The sequence below is a fragment of the Mastomys coucha genome, unplaced genomic scaffold (assembly GCF_008632895.1).
Source record: "Mastomys coucha isolate ucsf_1 unplaced genomic scaffold, UCSF_Mcou_1 pScaffold11, whole genome shotgun sequence".
Taxonomy (NCBI): Eukaryota; Metazoa; Chordata; class Mammalia; order Rodentia; family Muridae; genus Mastomys; species Mastomys coucha.
The window spans coordinates 25,220,742-25,237,116 of NW_022196893.1; the positions used below are offsets into that span (position 1 = coordinate 25,220,742).

At 40.1% G+C, this 16,375-nt stretch overlaps 1 protein-coding gene across 1 annotated transcript in view; it reads right to left on the reverse strand.

The window, feature by feature from the left end:
* Positions 1-1,823: 1,823 nt before the first annotated feature.
* Adamts20 (ADAM metallopeptidase with thrombospondin type 1 motif 20) overlaps positions 1,824-16,375 on the reverse strand; it is a 130,695-nt gene continuing 116,143 nt past the window's right edge. Inside the window, exons 32-39 of the mRNA XM_031353648.1 lie at positions 14,944-15,144; positions 14,057-14,186; positions 13,762-13,856; positions 13,584-13,675; positions 12,944-13,077; positions 10,942-11,033; positions 4,580-4,684; positions 1,824-1,941 (exon numbers count right to left, since the gene is read on the reverse strand). Of these exons, the coding sequence (XP_031209508.1) occupies positions 1,852-1,941; positions 4,580-4,684; positions 10,942-11,033; positions 12,944-13,077; positions 13,584-13,675; positions 13,762-13,856; positions 14,057-14,186; positions 14,944-15,144 (939 nt within the window). The 3' untranslated portion in view covers positions 1,824-1,851. The remainder of the gene's footprint in view (positions 1,942-4,579; positions 4,685-10,941; positions 11,034-12,943; positions 13,078-13,583; positions 13,676-13,761; positions 13,857-14,056; positions 14,187-14,943; positions 15,145-16,375) is intronic.

The window sequence follows — 16,375 nt, forward strand, 5'->3', positions numbered from 1 at the left end:
CCCATGTTTTTGTTTATAGGATAGGCCAACATGGGAAAATATTTGTTAACTTGCTTTTTTAAAATTCTATCATCATATAACACAATTAATTTATGGACATGAAAAATAATCCCTTAATTCCTGAGAATCTGCCTGTAGTGGTAGATTTTTAAATTCATTCATGTTTGAGAACACCCCAGTAGGAAGTAGCTGAGCTTCTTCATGATGGGCACCATTGATCTTCAGTCCCGTTAGGTCGACTGTGAAGAGGACATGACCTAACTGTGAAAGAGAAAGTTTTTGCTTTTTTCCTGCTTCTCTTACTGTCTTGAGGGTGTGCTCACTAACTAGACTGTCGCCATTTTCCTCTGACATCAGCTTTTCAGCTTTCCCACATGGACTGAGGACCAGCATCATCACTCCGGCATCACTGATCTGGCACTGCTCCGGCAAGTACCAGATTGAGCCAGCTAGGGCATCCAGCTCTCCAGTGTGAAGACAATTATTACTGGGGTATGTAAACTGGAACATGAAAACCAATCTAATAAACTCCTTTAATAGCTTCCTCTACCCTGTTCCTCTAGAACAGTGGTTCTCGACTTTCCTAACGCTGTGGCTCTTCACTATAGTTTCTCATGCTGTATTTCGTTGCTAGTTCATAACTGTAATTTTGCTACTGTTATGAATACCAGTGTAAATAACTGTGTTTCCAGTGGTCTTAGGTGGCTCCCGTGAGTCACTAGATTCCCCAAGGGGCTGAGACCCACAGGTTGAGAACCTTTGATTTAGCGCACACCACCACATAATCTCTAACCAATTTTTTAGAGTGGGAGAAGGGTCAGGAAACAGAATTTTCATGAAAACAGAACCAAAACTTTGGATCACCAGAATTTTAAGAACCTCCATCTTTCTATTTGGCTAGCTAAAGGTATTTAACATTAAGACAATAGACTTTTTTAAGGGTAGTTACATATATGAGTTATAAAGGCATAATGGTACATAAACATGATAAAAATAACATACTACTCATATATATGTAGAGGTAGGCCTTAAAACTCAAATCCCAACATATCATATCTTCTCAGTTTTGCCACAAAATGTTTTCTATTTAATACTTAACATGAGCACACATTTTTTAAGAAAAAAAGTATTACATTTTAGAACCATTTTTATTGAAGCACCAGAATCTATAGATAAACTTAAAGAACAAATAAGACAATGAATCAAAATCATATCAGTAGAAAGGATGATGTCTTTGTACTTATTTGATATAATTATTAATTTGATATTCACTAATTTTTATTTATTTATTTATTTATTTATTTATTTATTTATTTATTTTGGTTTTTTTGAGACAGGATTTCTCGGTGTAGCCCCAGCTATCCTGTAGACCAGACTGGCCGCAAACTCAGAAATCTGCCTGCCTCTGCCTCCCAAGTGCTGGGATTAAAGGAGTGAGCCACCACTGCCCGGCGATATTCACTAATTCTTATTTGCTCCATTTTAACAATCAAAATAACACTTCATTGTACCGTAGGAAGCTGATCGGATATTTATTTACGTGTGTGTTTAACAGTATAACATAATTATGGTCCAATCTAAGCTTTTAACAGCAACATTTTCTTCCATTAAAACATTTTGCTTGTATTCCCTATAATAAATAATGTTTAAAACTGATCCTGATTAGAGTGATATATCCATTGTTCCTTTTGAAAACCTATAAATATTAAGTGGTCTGAAACCCCGATGAGCACCCAAAGAAAGGTTTGGATATGAAAGTCTCAGGAAGCCAGCCGGGAGTGAGAAAGGAGCAGCAGATGCCTGTGCTGTCACAGAGCACCCCCTTTCGCGGTACTTCCAAGCTTTAAATGTTCATAGTACTTGAATTGGGAGCCCCGTAGCCATGTGAGGAATGCACTTCCCACAGAACCCTCCGCATCTGCCATAGACTTTGGTTCCATCCTGAAAGTGTAAAGAAGTAGAAAACATAGGAGACTTTTTTTATACAAGCTGGCAACTGTGTACAACACAGAAAAAGCACCTGCTTTGAGTAATGTGGCTTGAGTCCTAGCCAAGGATCCCTGTAAGAGCTGCTGTCCAATGAAGGTCATGTGCAGGTCCAAAGGGAATGGACAGCCTATGATTGATACCAGCTGCTGTTCGTGTCAAATAAACCGTGGAAGGATTTACACACTTCATCTCAGCACACATTTTTCACCCGAACATTTATGTGCATCGGTGAGTTTATTAAAATAAAACCTCTAATGAGCACACGAACTTAAATTGTAGACTCTCCAATAAAATATTATAGAAACTAGGCTATGAAGATATGAGTTGCCTGTGTCTTTCTTGATGGTCCCAACCATGTGTTTGAAACGTAGCATGGAAAATTGCAGAAAGTGGTGTGATGAGAACAGAAGCAAAGGGACACAGGGCAGAAATCATTGAACTAAAACCAGAAATAGGCTCAAGCCAATAGTCTGAGGGAGGAAGGCAGAAGGGGAGAGGCATGTACTCTATGCCGCCTTCATTTTACATACAGACTTCAAAAACATTGAAGAGTCATTTTCATAGACTCAACACATTCAACTCTGGTCATTTTCCTTAGAGACATAAATTGTTTTTAATCCAGAGAAGAAAGGAAGGGTGGCGTAAACAGTGAGTGTTTGCTGTTTGAGACTCTGTGAGACAGAAGGTTGTGATCAGAAGCCCTTCAGCGGCAGAGAACCCTGGCTAACAAAGGAACCGAGAAATAAACTCAGCTTTGCCGATTTTTCCTTTCCTGGGCCGTTACAGTGGAAAGTTCAGCTCCTTACATTTTATGGAACACGAATATGTTTGCATTTCCATGATTATGCTTGGCTTTCTGGAGTCTTGGTTTTATCCTGGTATCAGACTTCAAACGACACTGTCAGGAACGTTTTAATTTAACGATAACATTCCCCACAATTAAATAAGTGACTAGATTTTAGAAACTATAACAAATATAAAAAAATGAAAGATTTTACAAAATATTACTATCCTTTTGTGACTTTAGCCAAGATGCATTCTTTATATCCAAGCAAAAGATATTTAAAAGCTGGATACGTGAAAGCTAACATATTTCATTAAGTTCTCTATATTTATAATAATTTAAACATAAATTTTGTATTCTTCAGAAACAAAATGTTTTTAAGACTATCAAACAAGAATATTGCATTTTGTCCATAAATATTAGTTTTAATTGGTATGTTACAGTCATATTTATCTAGATAAAGAAAAGTTAGAAAACACTAGTGAGGGTGAGGGCTGTGAAGGACTGATTTATGAGCAATATAAAGAGACTACTCATGATCCAAGCTCACTTTCCTAAAGAGCATCTATGCACTGTGTTTAAATTAACAATTAAATGATTTTAATAGTTATTATTTTACGATATGGGTAAAATGATAGATTTTCAAATTATATGGCTCTCTTCATCATATTTAGGTTTTTAATAGAATGATGAGACTATATTACGATCTACTTCAAGTTTGTCCTTCATCTTTTAGAAAGACTATATAACATTAATATTTGTGTATATGTACGCTATGTATCTATGTGCTCATGTGGGTCTGTGGGTCTGTGTATGCAGACCTGCATTGTGTACACGTGTGTGTGAGTACATGTGTAGACCAGAGGTGAGCATGTGGTGACTTCCTCACTAGATTTCAATCCTACTGATTGAGACAGGGTCTCTCATGGAAAGTGGGCTCATTGATCTGGTTAGTGAGTTCCACAGGTCCTCCTGTCTTCACTCTTCCCCTGTAGCACAGGATCATAGATGCAGGCTCATGCTTAGGAGGAAGGCACTGTACTGGCTGAGCTACTTCTCTCTCGCCGTACAGCTATTTCTATAGACAAAATTGCAGTGGATTTTAGCTAAAGGTAGACAAGGAAATTTGAGTGCCACATATACAACCCTAATTGCTGAAAACACTTTGAGGATATTTGTTAAATGACTCCATTTAATAACGTCTTCACTAAACCAAAAGAAAAATAAATAAACTCCAAATTGAACATTCATTTTAAAATATTAGCGCCTAAAATCTCTGTTTGGAGTTTTGCTTGTTTGTTTGGAGTTTTGCCATACTGTGGGGAGGGAGGATTGAGCCTTTGGACCAGTGGCCCAAGCTAGATGGATGCTGACCCGCAATCTACAGCTTCGGCCTTTGCATTTTTCATTTGAGGAAAAAGTCCTGTTAAACTGCCCAGGCTGACCTTGAATTCACTCCAGAGCCTGGCCTTAAACTTGCAGATCTTTTGCTTCAACCTATGAGTAGCTGGCATTATAAGTCCATGCTACTGGGCCTGGTACAGTCATTTCACTATCATTAAGAACATACATGCATGTCCAGTCATAAGGTCCAAAGCTGAGATTCATGCTCTGTGTATGTGTATGTGTGTGTGTCCCATATTTGAGTTTGTATGTGTCTATCTCCCATTATATACAGCAGATTCACAATATACTGTAAGTTCCTATTCATTGTTCTTATGTGTGTTTGCCTCTGAGGTTGGGGACTTTAGTGCTAGCTCAGAGCACAGAAGCGATTCCTAGGCGCTTTAGTTCTACAGGACTTACTTGAGATCTGTGGATGATGACGGAGGCATACCTCCCCTGAGCGAGCCACTTTGCTGTGTTGGCTATCTTCATGCCAGTTCCTGCTAAGTTGATGCTGAACTGCCCCTGCATGGTGAGAAAAGAAAATGAATACATAAAATATTTAAGACTGTTTTTGCCTGGAAACATCAAATGACTCGAATGATTCTCAAAAGAAGTGGAGAAGGATGATCCAGCTTGACTTAAAGAAAGTGATTCAGTGAATGAGTTTAAAATCTGCTTGAAAATAAGCCTTCTCCGCTACAAGTAGAATTAGAGTTAATGCCTTGTGATGTTCAAAGCAAGTCTGACAGGCCTTGGAGTCTGTGGCACCTAGAGCCGGCGGCCTGTCACCATTGGTGAGTCCTTGATGGAGGAGTGCCCCTGGAGATTGAGATGTCCCCAACCTTACTGTTTCTTTTTATTCAAGTTGTGACTGCTTTTTGATAGTTTTTGTGGCACTACATCCGTTTGATGTATTTCCTGGAATCTTTCCTTGTTATGACTCCTCCCTTCTGTAAAGAGCATCACTCCTTTACTGACAGCTCAAAACCTGCTGAATTTTTTCCCCTGTGAGATCATCTTTTTGAGACCCCCACAGGATGTAGTGGCACACCACTTACACATTATGATGTGTGTTCCCTAGAGGGTCATGTTGTACAAGAAGTATTTTTAGGTCAGACTAGCCCAGGTTACCTTTGTTAGTAATAATAAGCTTTGGAAGTATGCGGATTGAGAAATTAAGTGACCAAGGAGACATCATGTCTTATTCTCTACATAAAACAGACAAGCACACCATCTACCTCATCAGCACACACACCTATGTTCATCCTTAGCAGTGAACTTATAGACATATCAAATCATTGTTTTACAGTGAAATTCTTCATAATTTATGACCGCTAAATGCTTGGTTTGTGTATCTATTCTGTGCTCCTATACAGCAAAGGATCATGAGAGAAAGGGCTACCAGGAGGGAAGCTTAAGAAGCCCCGAGTAGACTCCAGAGGTCTTTTCAGCTGTGATGACCATGCACAACGCTACAGGTCTTAGGGGTTAGGGTCTGTGTGGTTTCAATGCTGCTGAGTGTTTCCGGTAAAGGTTTTGGGGGATTGCCTCTTCCTGTCTTTGCATTATTTATAGAAGGGGGTTCCTCTGTCAGTATTGGGTCTCACTCTGCCCAGTAGTAGCTGGAACATCAGTGAGACTCAGGACAGAGACTCTCATTGCTGATATAGAACTAGACATTTGGGCTGGTAGATATGTGCATCTGAGCACTGAGGTATAGGTGTAGGTTCTTTTTCAGTCACACCAGTGCATGGGTGGTTGCAGTTCTCCCACTACACTGAGATGAATTTCTTTGAGACACTGATAAGCAGCACAGGTTGGGTGGTAGCTGTGCTTCTGATCCTAACAAGGCTCTGAGGAAGAATAACTTTTCCAAAGGCGTTACAGAAAGAAAGACTCGGGACCAGGAAGGCACATTGTTTTAAAGTGAAGTTCTTTTTATGATCACTAAGTGGAGCTCAGACTCTAAGGAGCAAGGAACCACAAACTTGTGACTCTAGTCCCTAGGAAGGGGAGACACAGCAGCATCCCGACCTTTGTAAAGGGCAGGGAGAGCTAGAAGGATTCTTGGATCAGGATACATGTGACATGGACTTTGAGGGAGGCCATCAGTGCAGTGAGGACTTGACTTTACCCTACAGAGAGGCAGGTGCCTCTCAGCAGCCTGGATTCTGGACTAGTCCAGTTCCAGGTGGGCAAGCATTGAGGATTTTTGGTCTGAAGGATGAGGTTTAGTCAAGCTCCCATTCTCTGGAACATGAGGCACTGCATCTATCCCGTACTTGCATCTATTCAGCACCTGGATGCATTGTTATGTGGAAGGCAGAGTTTGTAGATCTTCGGACCATGTCTAGCTCCATAAGAGCTGAGCCGCTAGGGAATGCTATCTCTTCAGCACAGAGTGAAGCGCTCAGGTGCTCAGGTTCTAGGGAGCTGCCACAACTGTGATGCTAAAGCAGGCTCCCAACCTGTGGGTTACCACCCTGTTGGGGTGGAATGACCCTTTTACAGGGGTTGCCTAAGACTATCAGAAAACATAGATATTTACATTACTATTCATAACAGTAGCAAAATTAGAGTTATGAGATAGCAACAAAATAATTTTATGGTTGGGTATCTGCATAGAATGAGGAAGTGTATTAAAGGGTTGCAGCATTAGGAAGGTTGAGGACCACAGTACTAGAGGGTGGAGAAAACACTGCTGTCCTACCACAGAGGATCAAATCAATGAGATATCTGTATGCGGAACATCCCATCCCAGGTTCCAAGTCGAGATGAATGCAAAATGAGTCATAGAAATAGATACAGAGCAGAGCTAACATGTAGAAAGCTAACATGTATTTTAAAGCAGAGAAAATCTTTGTAACTTTAGTATTTGATCTCTTAGCTCAACGATCTGTAAGAAATAAGGCATTTGATTTCATTAAAATAAACAAAACACTTTCACTCTCATAGACACTTGAATGAATGAAATGATGGTTGATAGAAAAATGAAATATTTGCAAGTGTCACTTCGGGTGAAAGACCTTTGTGTATCTAGACGCTCGATATTCACCAATAGGAAAACATACTTGGTATCAAACAAGGACATAGACATTGACATTTACTTCATTGAGTAAAAGACACAAAGGATGAATAACCCCAGGAAGGGTACTTAAGCATCACTGTGCACTAGAAAAATGTGAAAAATAACCACTAGTAGGCACCACTAACATGAAGGCAAACAAGCAAATGAAATCAGCTCAACAAGACCAAATGATGAAAAGGATGCGAAGCGGAAGGGATATTCATCTTCCCTGGGAGAGAAGCAAAATGGTGCAGCTCCTCTTTACAGGGTGCACCAGAGACTTTGCAACACAGGTCCTAAGGATTTAGAGAAATGGAAATGTATTTAAACACCTGTACGTGTGTGCATAAATCATAATTTCCAACACCTGGAAACAACCCATGTTGACGAGAGGTACCGGCTTAATCCATTGGCATTACTGGAATGTGCTTCTCCAACTCTCTGGGAATCAAATATTAATTAAAGGACAGGAAACAAGGCCCATACCAGGACTCTTTGGGAACATCCGCCTCCTACTTGACATATGTATTCCCAAGTCACGTAACACTCTCCGACCTTGTCTCACATTCAATGTGGTAAAGTTTATTTTCTCTAAAGAACGCCATATGTGTTTGTGGTCTTTTTAGCATTCATGTCCTGGGGTACCCAGTCACATGCAAACACAGAGGATGTAGTTTTAATGAATCCCAAACAACAGGAGACGCTCTCTCTGTGACGCTGAGCATCTGGAAGGTATTCATGAAAATGTCATGAAACTAAACACAGGATCTGGCTTATACCTTTGACAGAACATCGCCAAAAATACTGGGCACTTTGTATTTTTGGTAACTGTAGCCTGGGGCAGACAAATACAGACTGAGTATGGGTGACACAGCTCCTTTCAACAGCATCCATCTGTGCCCAGCACGATCTATTTTTGGCACAAAGCTCTGCATCCCAAAATATGTTCAGAACCACATGAGGGGGCATTGTGCCCTGATGGCAGGACCACATGGGAGGGCATTGTGCCCTGATGGCAGAAATCATCTTGCTGCTGCTCCTGCATTGACTCCTTGAAGGTTCTGACAGAGGTTATTGATACAGAGTATCTGTCTACCTAACTACAAGCTGAGGTTACATACTTCACAGCTACATAATTTCCTGAAGGTACTTGTAAGAGAATGATGTCAGAAGGGAAAAGAAATAATCATCTTATTAAAACCCAATTACAGAAAATCTCCTCATGCACATTTTGTGCTTATCGGGAAATTTCTTGTTTATTATAATTGTCTCTCTTACTTCCTACAGGGAGAGTTCACCGATGAGATAAGAATTTTTATTCTGTTTGATAATTATGTGGTTTGCATGAATTCAGTGGTCTCCACTGAATTTTGCTAATGTCTCTCACTGAACAGACCTAAATCAACGCGAAAGGACAAAGACCAGATTTCCAGAATTTGGAAATCTTTCTGAACAGCAGTACTTGGAAGGACTCACATCATCAAACTGCTCATATATCTCATGGTATCAAATATATGACCAGATTGCAGAGTTAAAAGGAAAGGGGTTGTTAAGAGAAAGTTCATCCATCCTGACATGGATTGGCCATTGGAGAATTAATTTCCATGAGAGAAGGTCAAAAGGACAGTGTCATCAATAAAAGGAAGCCATGTGTTATGGCAAATGTCATTTAGAAGGTTAGAACATGTTAGATCACACATCTGTGACTTCAGAGAATGTGTCTGGACACACAGACAAGGTGTTTGACAGAAAGATGATCTCAAAAGGGACGGTAGGTTATGGGGAGAGAATAGAAAGGAGTCCATTCTAGGAAGTAATCATTTATCACCATGTGAGTAGAGAAGAAAACAGAGAAGAAGCAGGAGGGAAAAGAAGGAGGAGTAGAAGGAGGAGGAAGAGGCGGGGGGAGGAGGAGGAGGAAACATGGACTTGAGTGTACCTAAGCAGCTTCAATGAGTGAATGAGAATGCAGGATTCTTCTGCAAAGTTGTCTGCTTCCAACAGTATAGACAAGAAGGCTAGAGAGATGGCTCAGTGGGTAAATGGGTCTGCTATACAAGCATGAGGAATTGAGTTCAGATCCCAGCACCCATGTAAAAAGCTAAGCGTGGGTCCAGCACACCTGTAACCTCAGCACAAGGGGAGGAAGAGGCAGTAGGGTCACTGAGACCTGCTGGCTACCAGCCTAGCTCCAGGCTTAGTAAGAGACCCTTGTCTCAATAGAATAAGGCAGAGAGTGATGAAGCAGGACACCTGGCATCCTTCCCTAGCCTATACATGTGAACTTACATGTGTGAATATATCACAAACCAATACACTTCATGCAAACCTGTGTGTGTGTGTGTGCATGTGTAATCAGAAGGAAAATGTTTTATAGAATTGAAGGTCAATGAACACATGGACACTCTCTAGCAATAACTGTTAAAAATTATGAGTCATGAACACCATTTAAACACAGGACTCCGAAAATACTTCTAAAGGTATACACCAAACAGAAAATTTAGGAAAATCTATTACATCTAGGTAGGAATGGTTAATGATCCAATGATAATAGAAAATATTTTAGTGTGAATAAAATAAATATACAAATGTAAAAATCCTCAGATACAGCAAAACAAACACTTAAATTTTATAGCTATAAAAACATTAGTAAATAGAAGAAAGTCTAAAATCAATAATTTTCCACCTTAAGATGCCAGGAAAAGCAATATGATATCCACAGATAAGAGTAGCTCTCCCTCGTCACCAAAGAAGCTCCTCTTCTACAGAAGACAAAAGGCATTATAGTAATCCACAATTTGTCAAAATGTAGACAACAGCTAACCGTCCACCCTCAGTTAAGACATCTACAACACAGCCCCCTACAAATCCAGGGAGTATCTCAAAAGAGAGTCCAGAGAGATTGTAAGAGCCAGAGGACGAGGATGTCTTCTGTGCGATAGTGTCTTTTATATACACAATCATGAAATCTCCTAAATCATAATGTACAATGACACCGCCGTCATGGAGGGGGGTCCCTACCTAGATGAAGAGCTACAAACATTTAATGACTGTCCCAATCCAGGAACAAGTTCCCAGATCGGTTACCCAATCTCAAGGGGCTATCAATGACCATTTGCAGATGTAGGCTCAAGTACAAGACTAGGTAGTCCTGTTTGTTTGGACTTCAGGCAAGATGTGTGTATCAAGCAAACCTCACATCACAACATAGGCATCCCATAGAGAATGGAGCAGTGGGATTCCACGGTGCCCTTTAGGACACCCCTCATCTTTGAAGAGCTTACAACACCTACCAGTGCTATCTCCCTGAGAATCCATCCTCCACACATGGTCCTTCGAGAAACACACATCAAAAGAACTGATGTTACCATTAGCAAATAAACAATACATGCTCATGGTCTGTTTGTTTACCTTTCCGCATGCATCTGTTCATTCCTAGGGGCCAGGTTGAAAGATTAAAATGATAATGTGTCATGGAAAGAGGATTTGAACAAGTTCTAGGTCTTGCTCTTGAATCTTGGAAATGAACTTAATAATGGCTAAAGTGGTTTTCCTTCAGGTGATTTTATAATGCTTAAAGTAAATGCATATCAAAAGCTTTGGATATCTAGTTTTTACGTTTCGTGCAATGTTCTGCTCAAGAAAACGAATGAGGAGAAATATTGAATTTTTCATCATGAAGAACATAAGTAATGAAATATGTATGAGGTACCTGTGGACACCTAGCAGCACTGTAGCAGTCCCCGGCTGTGGCAAATGCAACTGCCTTTCCAAATAGTGTCTGGGAAAAAAGAAGATCCGTAGCTGTAAAAAACAAAAAAATAAACAAACAAAAAATAATAATACAACTCATTACCATGGAAACAGCAATGTCCTCTTTATTTTCAAATATGCAGCTTTCATAGTATCTTCAATATATTTATATGATTAGTTAAAATTTTAACAAAATATTACCACTGTGGCATATAATGTAGCACTGCCTCAAAATAGATATATTTTCTTTAACACAAAATAATACATGGCCTAAATAGTCCTAAAAACAATAATCACAGTTACATCTGAAATTAAAGAAACATAGAAAAAAAAGTAAATGAATGGTTTTTCAAATTTATTTACCAAAATTATTTCACAGCAAATCTCTGACATAGATGGAGTGGACTCAAGAAGAAAAATCACACACAAAATAATAATTCCTTCAAAGGTAGACAGACCCTTCATGATAATAATAATTCCTTCAAAGGTAGACAGACCCTTCATGATAATAATAATTCCTTCAAAGGTAGACAGTTTGAGAGCGCGTATGCTCCATCCATACCAATTCACTGGCACAATTCTTTGCCTCTTTTGTTTGTTGGCATTGTTAGCAACATTGTTGATTGTCATTAACGCTGGAGAGTCTATATAAAATGCCACAGCTAGATCCTCTGGATCAAAGACAGGCTGTTCAGAATCCTCAAACTCAGATACTGCAATCACTCATGCTTGCAGTCTTAGTCACTTAGACAAGGCCCCAACAATGGCTGTCAGTGCCACTGAGTTGATTCAAGACATTGACAGGTCACACTGAAAACCCTGTGATGGCATGGGGTCCTTTGGAGGCAGTACCCCAGAGGAGCCTTTCTGCAAATATCTCATCTCCAATGACAGTTATAAAGACTGTCAGGCTTTCCACAGTCCACCAGAGGAGTTGCGCACACCTCCCAAGTCTCAGTCAGTGTGGTCAAGGTGAGCTTCATGCAGAGTGGAGGGGAGCATATAGGCCATGGAGTTGACAAACACTACAAATCAGACTGATTGCAAGATAAAAAGCTGTTAAACACGTGTCCCCGTTTTTGCTGCTTTTTTGTGGTACCGTAGATTGGAGCAGAACACAGACACGAGTTTTGGAGTATTTTATCGTCTTCTCCAAAACCATGAGTAGTCAGTAACACCCATTTCATAGTGATCACTGCTAGTGTATGCATAGTCTGCTTGCCTCTGCTGAGTTCCAGCACATCAGCCAGACTATTACCAGGTATCATTCCTTGGATTCTGGGCAGGCATGTCTAACTTTACATGTCCAAACTAAAGTGCATTTACTACAATGGCCAGCAAACTGCAGGGTCCACATGTACCTGTAACTTGAGTAAATTTACCAGTTAATTTCTAGAAAGATGGCATGATCCCCAACCTCAATTCTCTGAGCAGGTATTCATCCCTTCTCAGTAGTCCTTAACTCACTGTAAACTGAGACAGGTCGCTCTCATAAGAGAAACTTAATTTCATCACCTGTGACATTTTGACATAATATCTGTCTTATCTGATATGAGATTGTTTGAAAGATAAAATAATATGATATATTGAAATATATAACATTCAATAGATTATAATCTGGAACTGATGGTATTCCTTAAAATCTTACCCAGAAAAACCCTACACTTATGTTAAGAATATTAATTCCTTCTTAATAATAACCTAATTAATATGGTTAGGGATTTTTAAGGAACATAGCTTGATTTGAAAGAGAACTATATTATTATTAACACTATATAATGTTTGTATCAAAGGCCTCCACAATTCCTGTCATTTCAGAGAAAGTATGTATCTAATAACTGTAAAGGAAACCATCTTATACAATGGTTCTTCATTATATCCTGTCATGTATACCAGTACATTGCTAGACTTTGCCTTAGCAAATGGAGTCTTTTTGTTTTCCAAAGAGTCCCAGCTCTTACTTTTGATTTGCATGGATTCAAGATCCACTCTCACTTTGCTAAAAACAGTGTATCCAGCAGGCAGGTAGTCATTTTCACATGCACAGTCTGGCCTCCTGCTTCCGTTGAAGGGGCATTCATAGGGATTTTGAAGTCTGTAACAACATTGGATATTTTAGTACTTGGTGCATTTGTTAGATCCCTGTGTGGCAAATGACAAACACAGACGAGGTAAAACAGAAGGCACACTTCTGTCCTTCCACACCATAGTGACAATACATTAACAGGGAAAGAAGCAGAATTCACCATGGGCTAACACACGGAATTCTCACTGGGAAATTCAAGGACTAGCTGTACCAAAAAAATAAAAATAAAAATAAAAAATAAATAAAATAAATAAAAAATAAGATGTAATGCCCCCTGCTTTTGTTACTAGAATTAAGTGTATTTCTATGAAAATAGACAAGGTCTTAAACTTCTCCCTTCTGCATTATTCCACACTCACCCTCTATGTGATTACAGGCTAACACATGGCTAAGGTCCTAATGTATCCACCTCCTTCTCAATTTCCTGTCCAATATGTAAGTGTTTCCAAAGTTGTTCCGAAGGCTCAATATCTATGGGCCCTAGAAGTGTACAGACAGGACAAAATGTCTCATACCTAAGGCCATATATTTCTGAAAAGTTGTCTTCACCTTTGACCAATGGTAAATATTCTCTAGGGTTCTCCAGCTGCATGCCTGAACAATGGATCTGAGGAGGAATACACAAATATCTAGAAAACATTTTCCAATGACGAGATCAAGGCGAAAATCAATTAGAAACAGTCGTCACCGTACCTTCAATATCCTTCCCCTGACGTTAAGTTCATAGGCACCATCCTTGGTAACATTGTTCGTAACTTGGATTTCTTTGCAGGTGGTAAGTAATTTACCTTCAAAGATAAATGAACGCAGCAAATCAGGATCGAGCAAACGCCACACGGTGTGGTCTCGATCGTCAGAACCATCGCTGTACTCCGAAGGTCCGACCGTTTGTGTGGCAGGGTGTGACAACTGCATAGATCTAGGCTGACATTTTAACTGGAACTTAGGAACGCTTGGTGCTGGGCAGAGTGCGGATTCTATTACTTACAGTCATTGGCATAACATTTCTTTTGGGCATCTGGCTTTAAACGCTTTAAACATAAGTCACTGGGCCAACCGTTCTCAGTCCTGCACGCTACTCTTCTCTCCATCACCCCAGTTCCACAAGTTACTGAGCACTGTCAACACAGTAAAGTTTGAGGTAAAATAGATAACAGATAATGAGGCCAGGAAATCCACACTGCCTTGTCCAATACTAGGCTCAAAGTGAGGGTCAGTAATGGTTAGAACTATGGAAGATGCAGAATTGTCTGAGGCTGCGTAGTCACTGGAGTAAAAATATCCTTCAGGACAAGTCTGCAGCTGTCACTTCTCAGTGACTGGGTTCTTATTTATTCCGTACAGCTGTATCAGATGCTCACTACAATCATCCGGTAAACATTAATTGATGGGGCTTATTAAAACTCCTCATATACTTAACACACTGCAAATAGTGGATATTAATCTCATTTATTACTGTTATTACAGCTACTTAGAGGTTTTCTTCTTCTGATGAAGTTACCAAGTAATGTCATTGTATTTCCATTAGTTAAGTTGATAGACAGAATGCAGGGTAACTAGTATGTATTATGTGTAGACTAGAGAAAGCTACTTTTTTCTTCCCTTCGCTGATAAATTTTTCTGAAGTTCCTACATAAAGGACAAGCGATTGTACATGGTCTTTGGGGACTACAAATGAGTATTATAGTTATCTTCTTACAAGTTAGAATAAGCACAGAAGGAATAAGATGTTTATACAAATAACTAATGAAACGGATTTTAGACAATGGTGTAAAAGATCACTTGGAAGATCTACTTGAAAATGCAGGTTTACCAGGCATTCCGCCTGTGAAAAGCCTTATGCAAAGGGCCCTACATTTAGAATTCTGGACTGACCTTGCTCCACTTCCCCACTTTCCAAGTGGCTACACGCAGACAGCTTCCAAGGTCGCATTTGTGCCCCTGAGGAGAAGGTATCACGGGACAGTCCCCATAGACTACAGGCCGAAGCTGATGGAATGCATGCTTCTTAGAAGTCTGGATCCTAGTGCAGTATGAGATCTTCTGTGGGGAGGTGAACCCACAGCTACCTGCACACTGAAAAATGCACACTGGTAAGGAAGTGAGGAAGCCTGAAGCTCCCCGTGAGCCCTGCTATCTGTCAGCGGCTTCATACGCATCAGGCATATCGACTCCACGGCAACTCGCTTGACCAGCTTCATTCACAGGTTGGGAAACCAAAGGCCACAGATGTTTAAACAGCTCCCATAGAGTCACACCAGAAAATGTGGAATGTCAAGATCCAGCCTAGATCCTGTGTCCGAGGAGCACATAAGGTTCCTCTCTTTTCTTTCTGAACTCTATTCTTCTCGACCCTTCTTCCTGTTCTTATGTCATTCTGACAGTCTTGGTTACTTACACAATAGAAGCTGAGGGTAGAAAATATTCATAAGTCAATGTGTTCTTCCTTTTACAGGGTTGTTTGGCTACTCTGAGTCCCTTCAATTTTGATATGAACTTAGGACCAGCTTGATAAATTTGTGAAAGCTAGTTGGATTTTTTTTTCAAAGTCAATCAGAACACCGTGGTTCACTGAGTCTCAGCAGGGATGCCAAGTGAATCCAATGGGGGAATGACAACCTCCTCCACAAGTTGTGTTGGGTGCAGAGAGAAGCCATGTACAACTATAGATATGGGTGATGACTTCAGATCAGAAATGGAAACAATCAAAATGTGTCCGACCTTAATATATGAACTAAAGTTATGAGACTCAGAAGGAAATACAGGTCTATATCCTTCTAGTAGAGATTTTATAGATATGATGCCTAAAGCCCAAAGAACCACAATTGTAAAGGGAATAGCGAATTCAACATCAAAATTAAAAATGTGTTTCAAGGAAGTAATAGGCATGGGAAACCCACCTTCCGGTTGTCAGAGCCCAAGAGACCTTTCCTTAAACCATAGAGGCCGCTGCCATTGTTCTTGGTTGGCCTCCAGAACTTGAAAGTATGAACTAATTGCTGAAGACACCACATGACTTGGAAGAACTGTGCTAGAACTGACTGGAAGCTTCCTCCCTGGGGACAAGGCCTCATAGGATTGGACGGTGCTGTGCAGGCAGCTAAGGCCGAGAAGCAATAAGGACCTCGCCAGCAGGAAAGCCTGTGGTCTGTAACAATGTCCAACATGGCAAGACAGACACGAGAGCGAGATGGTAACATGTATCTTGGAATCTTAATTGGACTTAAGGTCCACTTACTAATTTATGAAATTCTTAGGGAAATGGATGGATCTGGAGAATATCATCCTGAGTGAGGTAACTCAACCA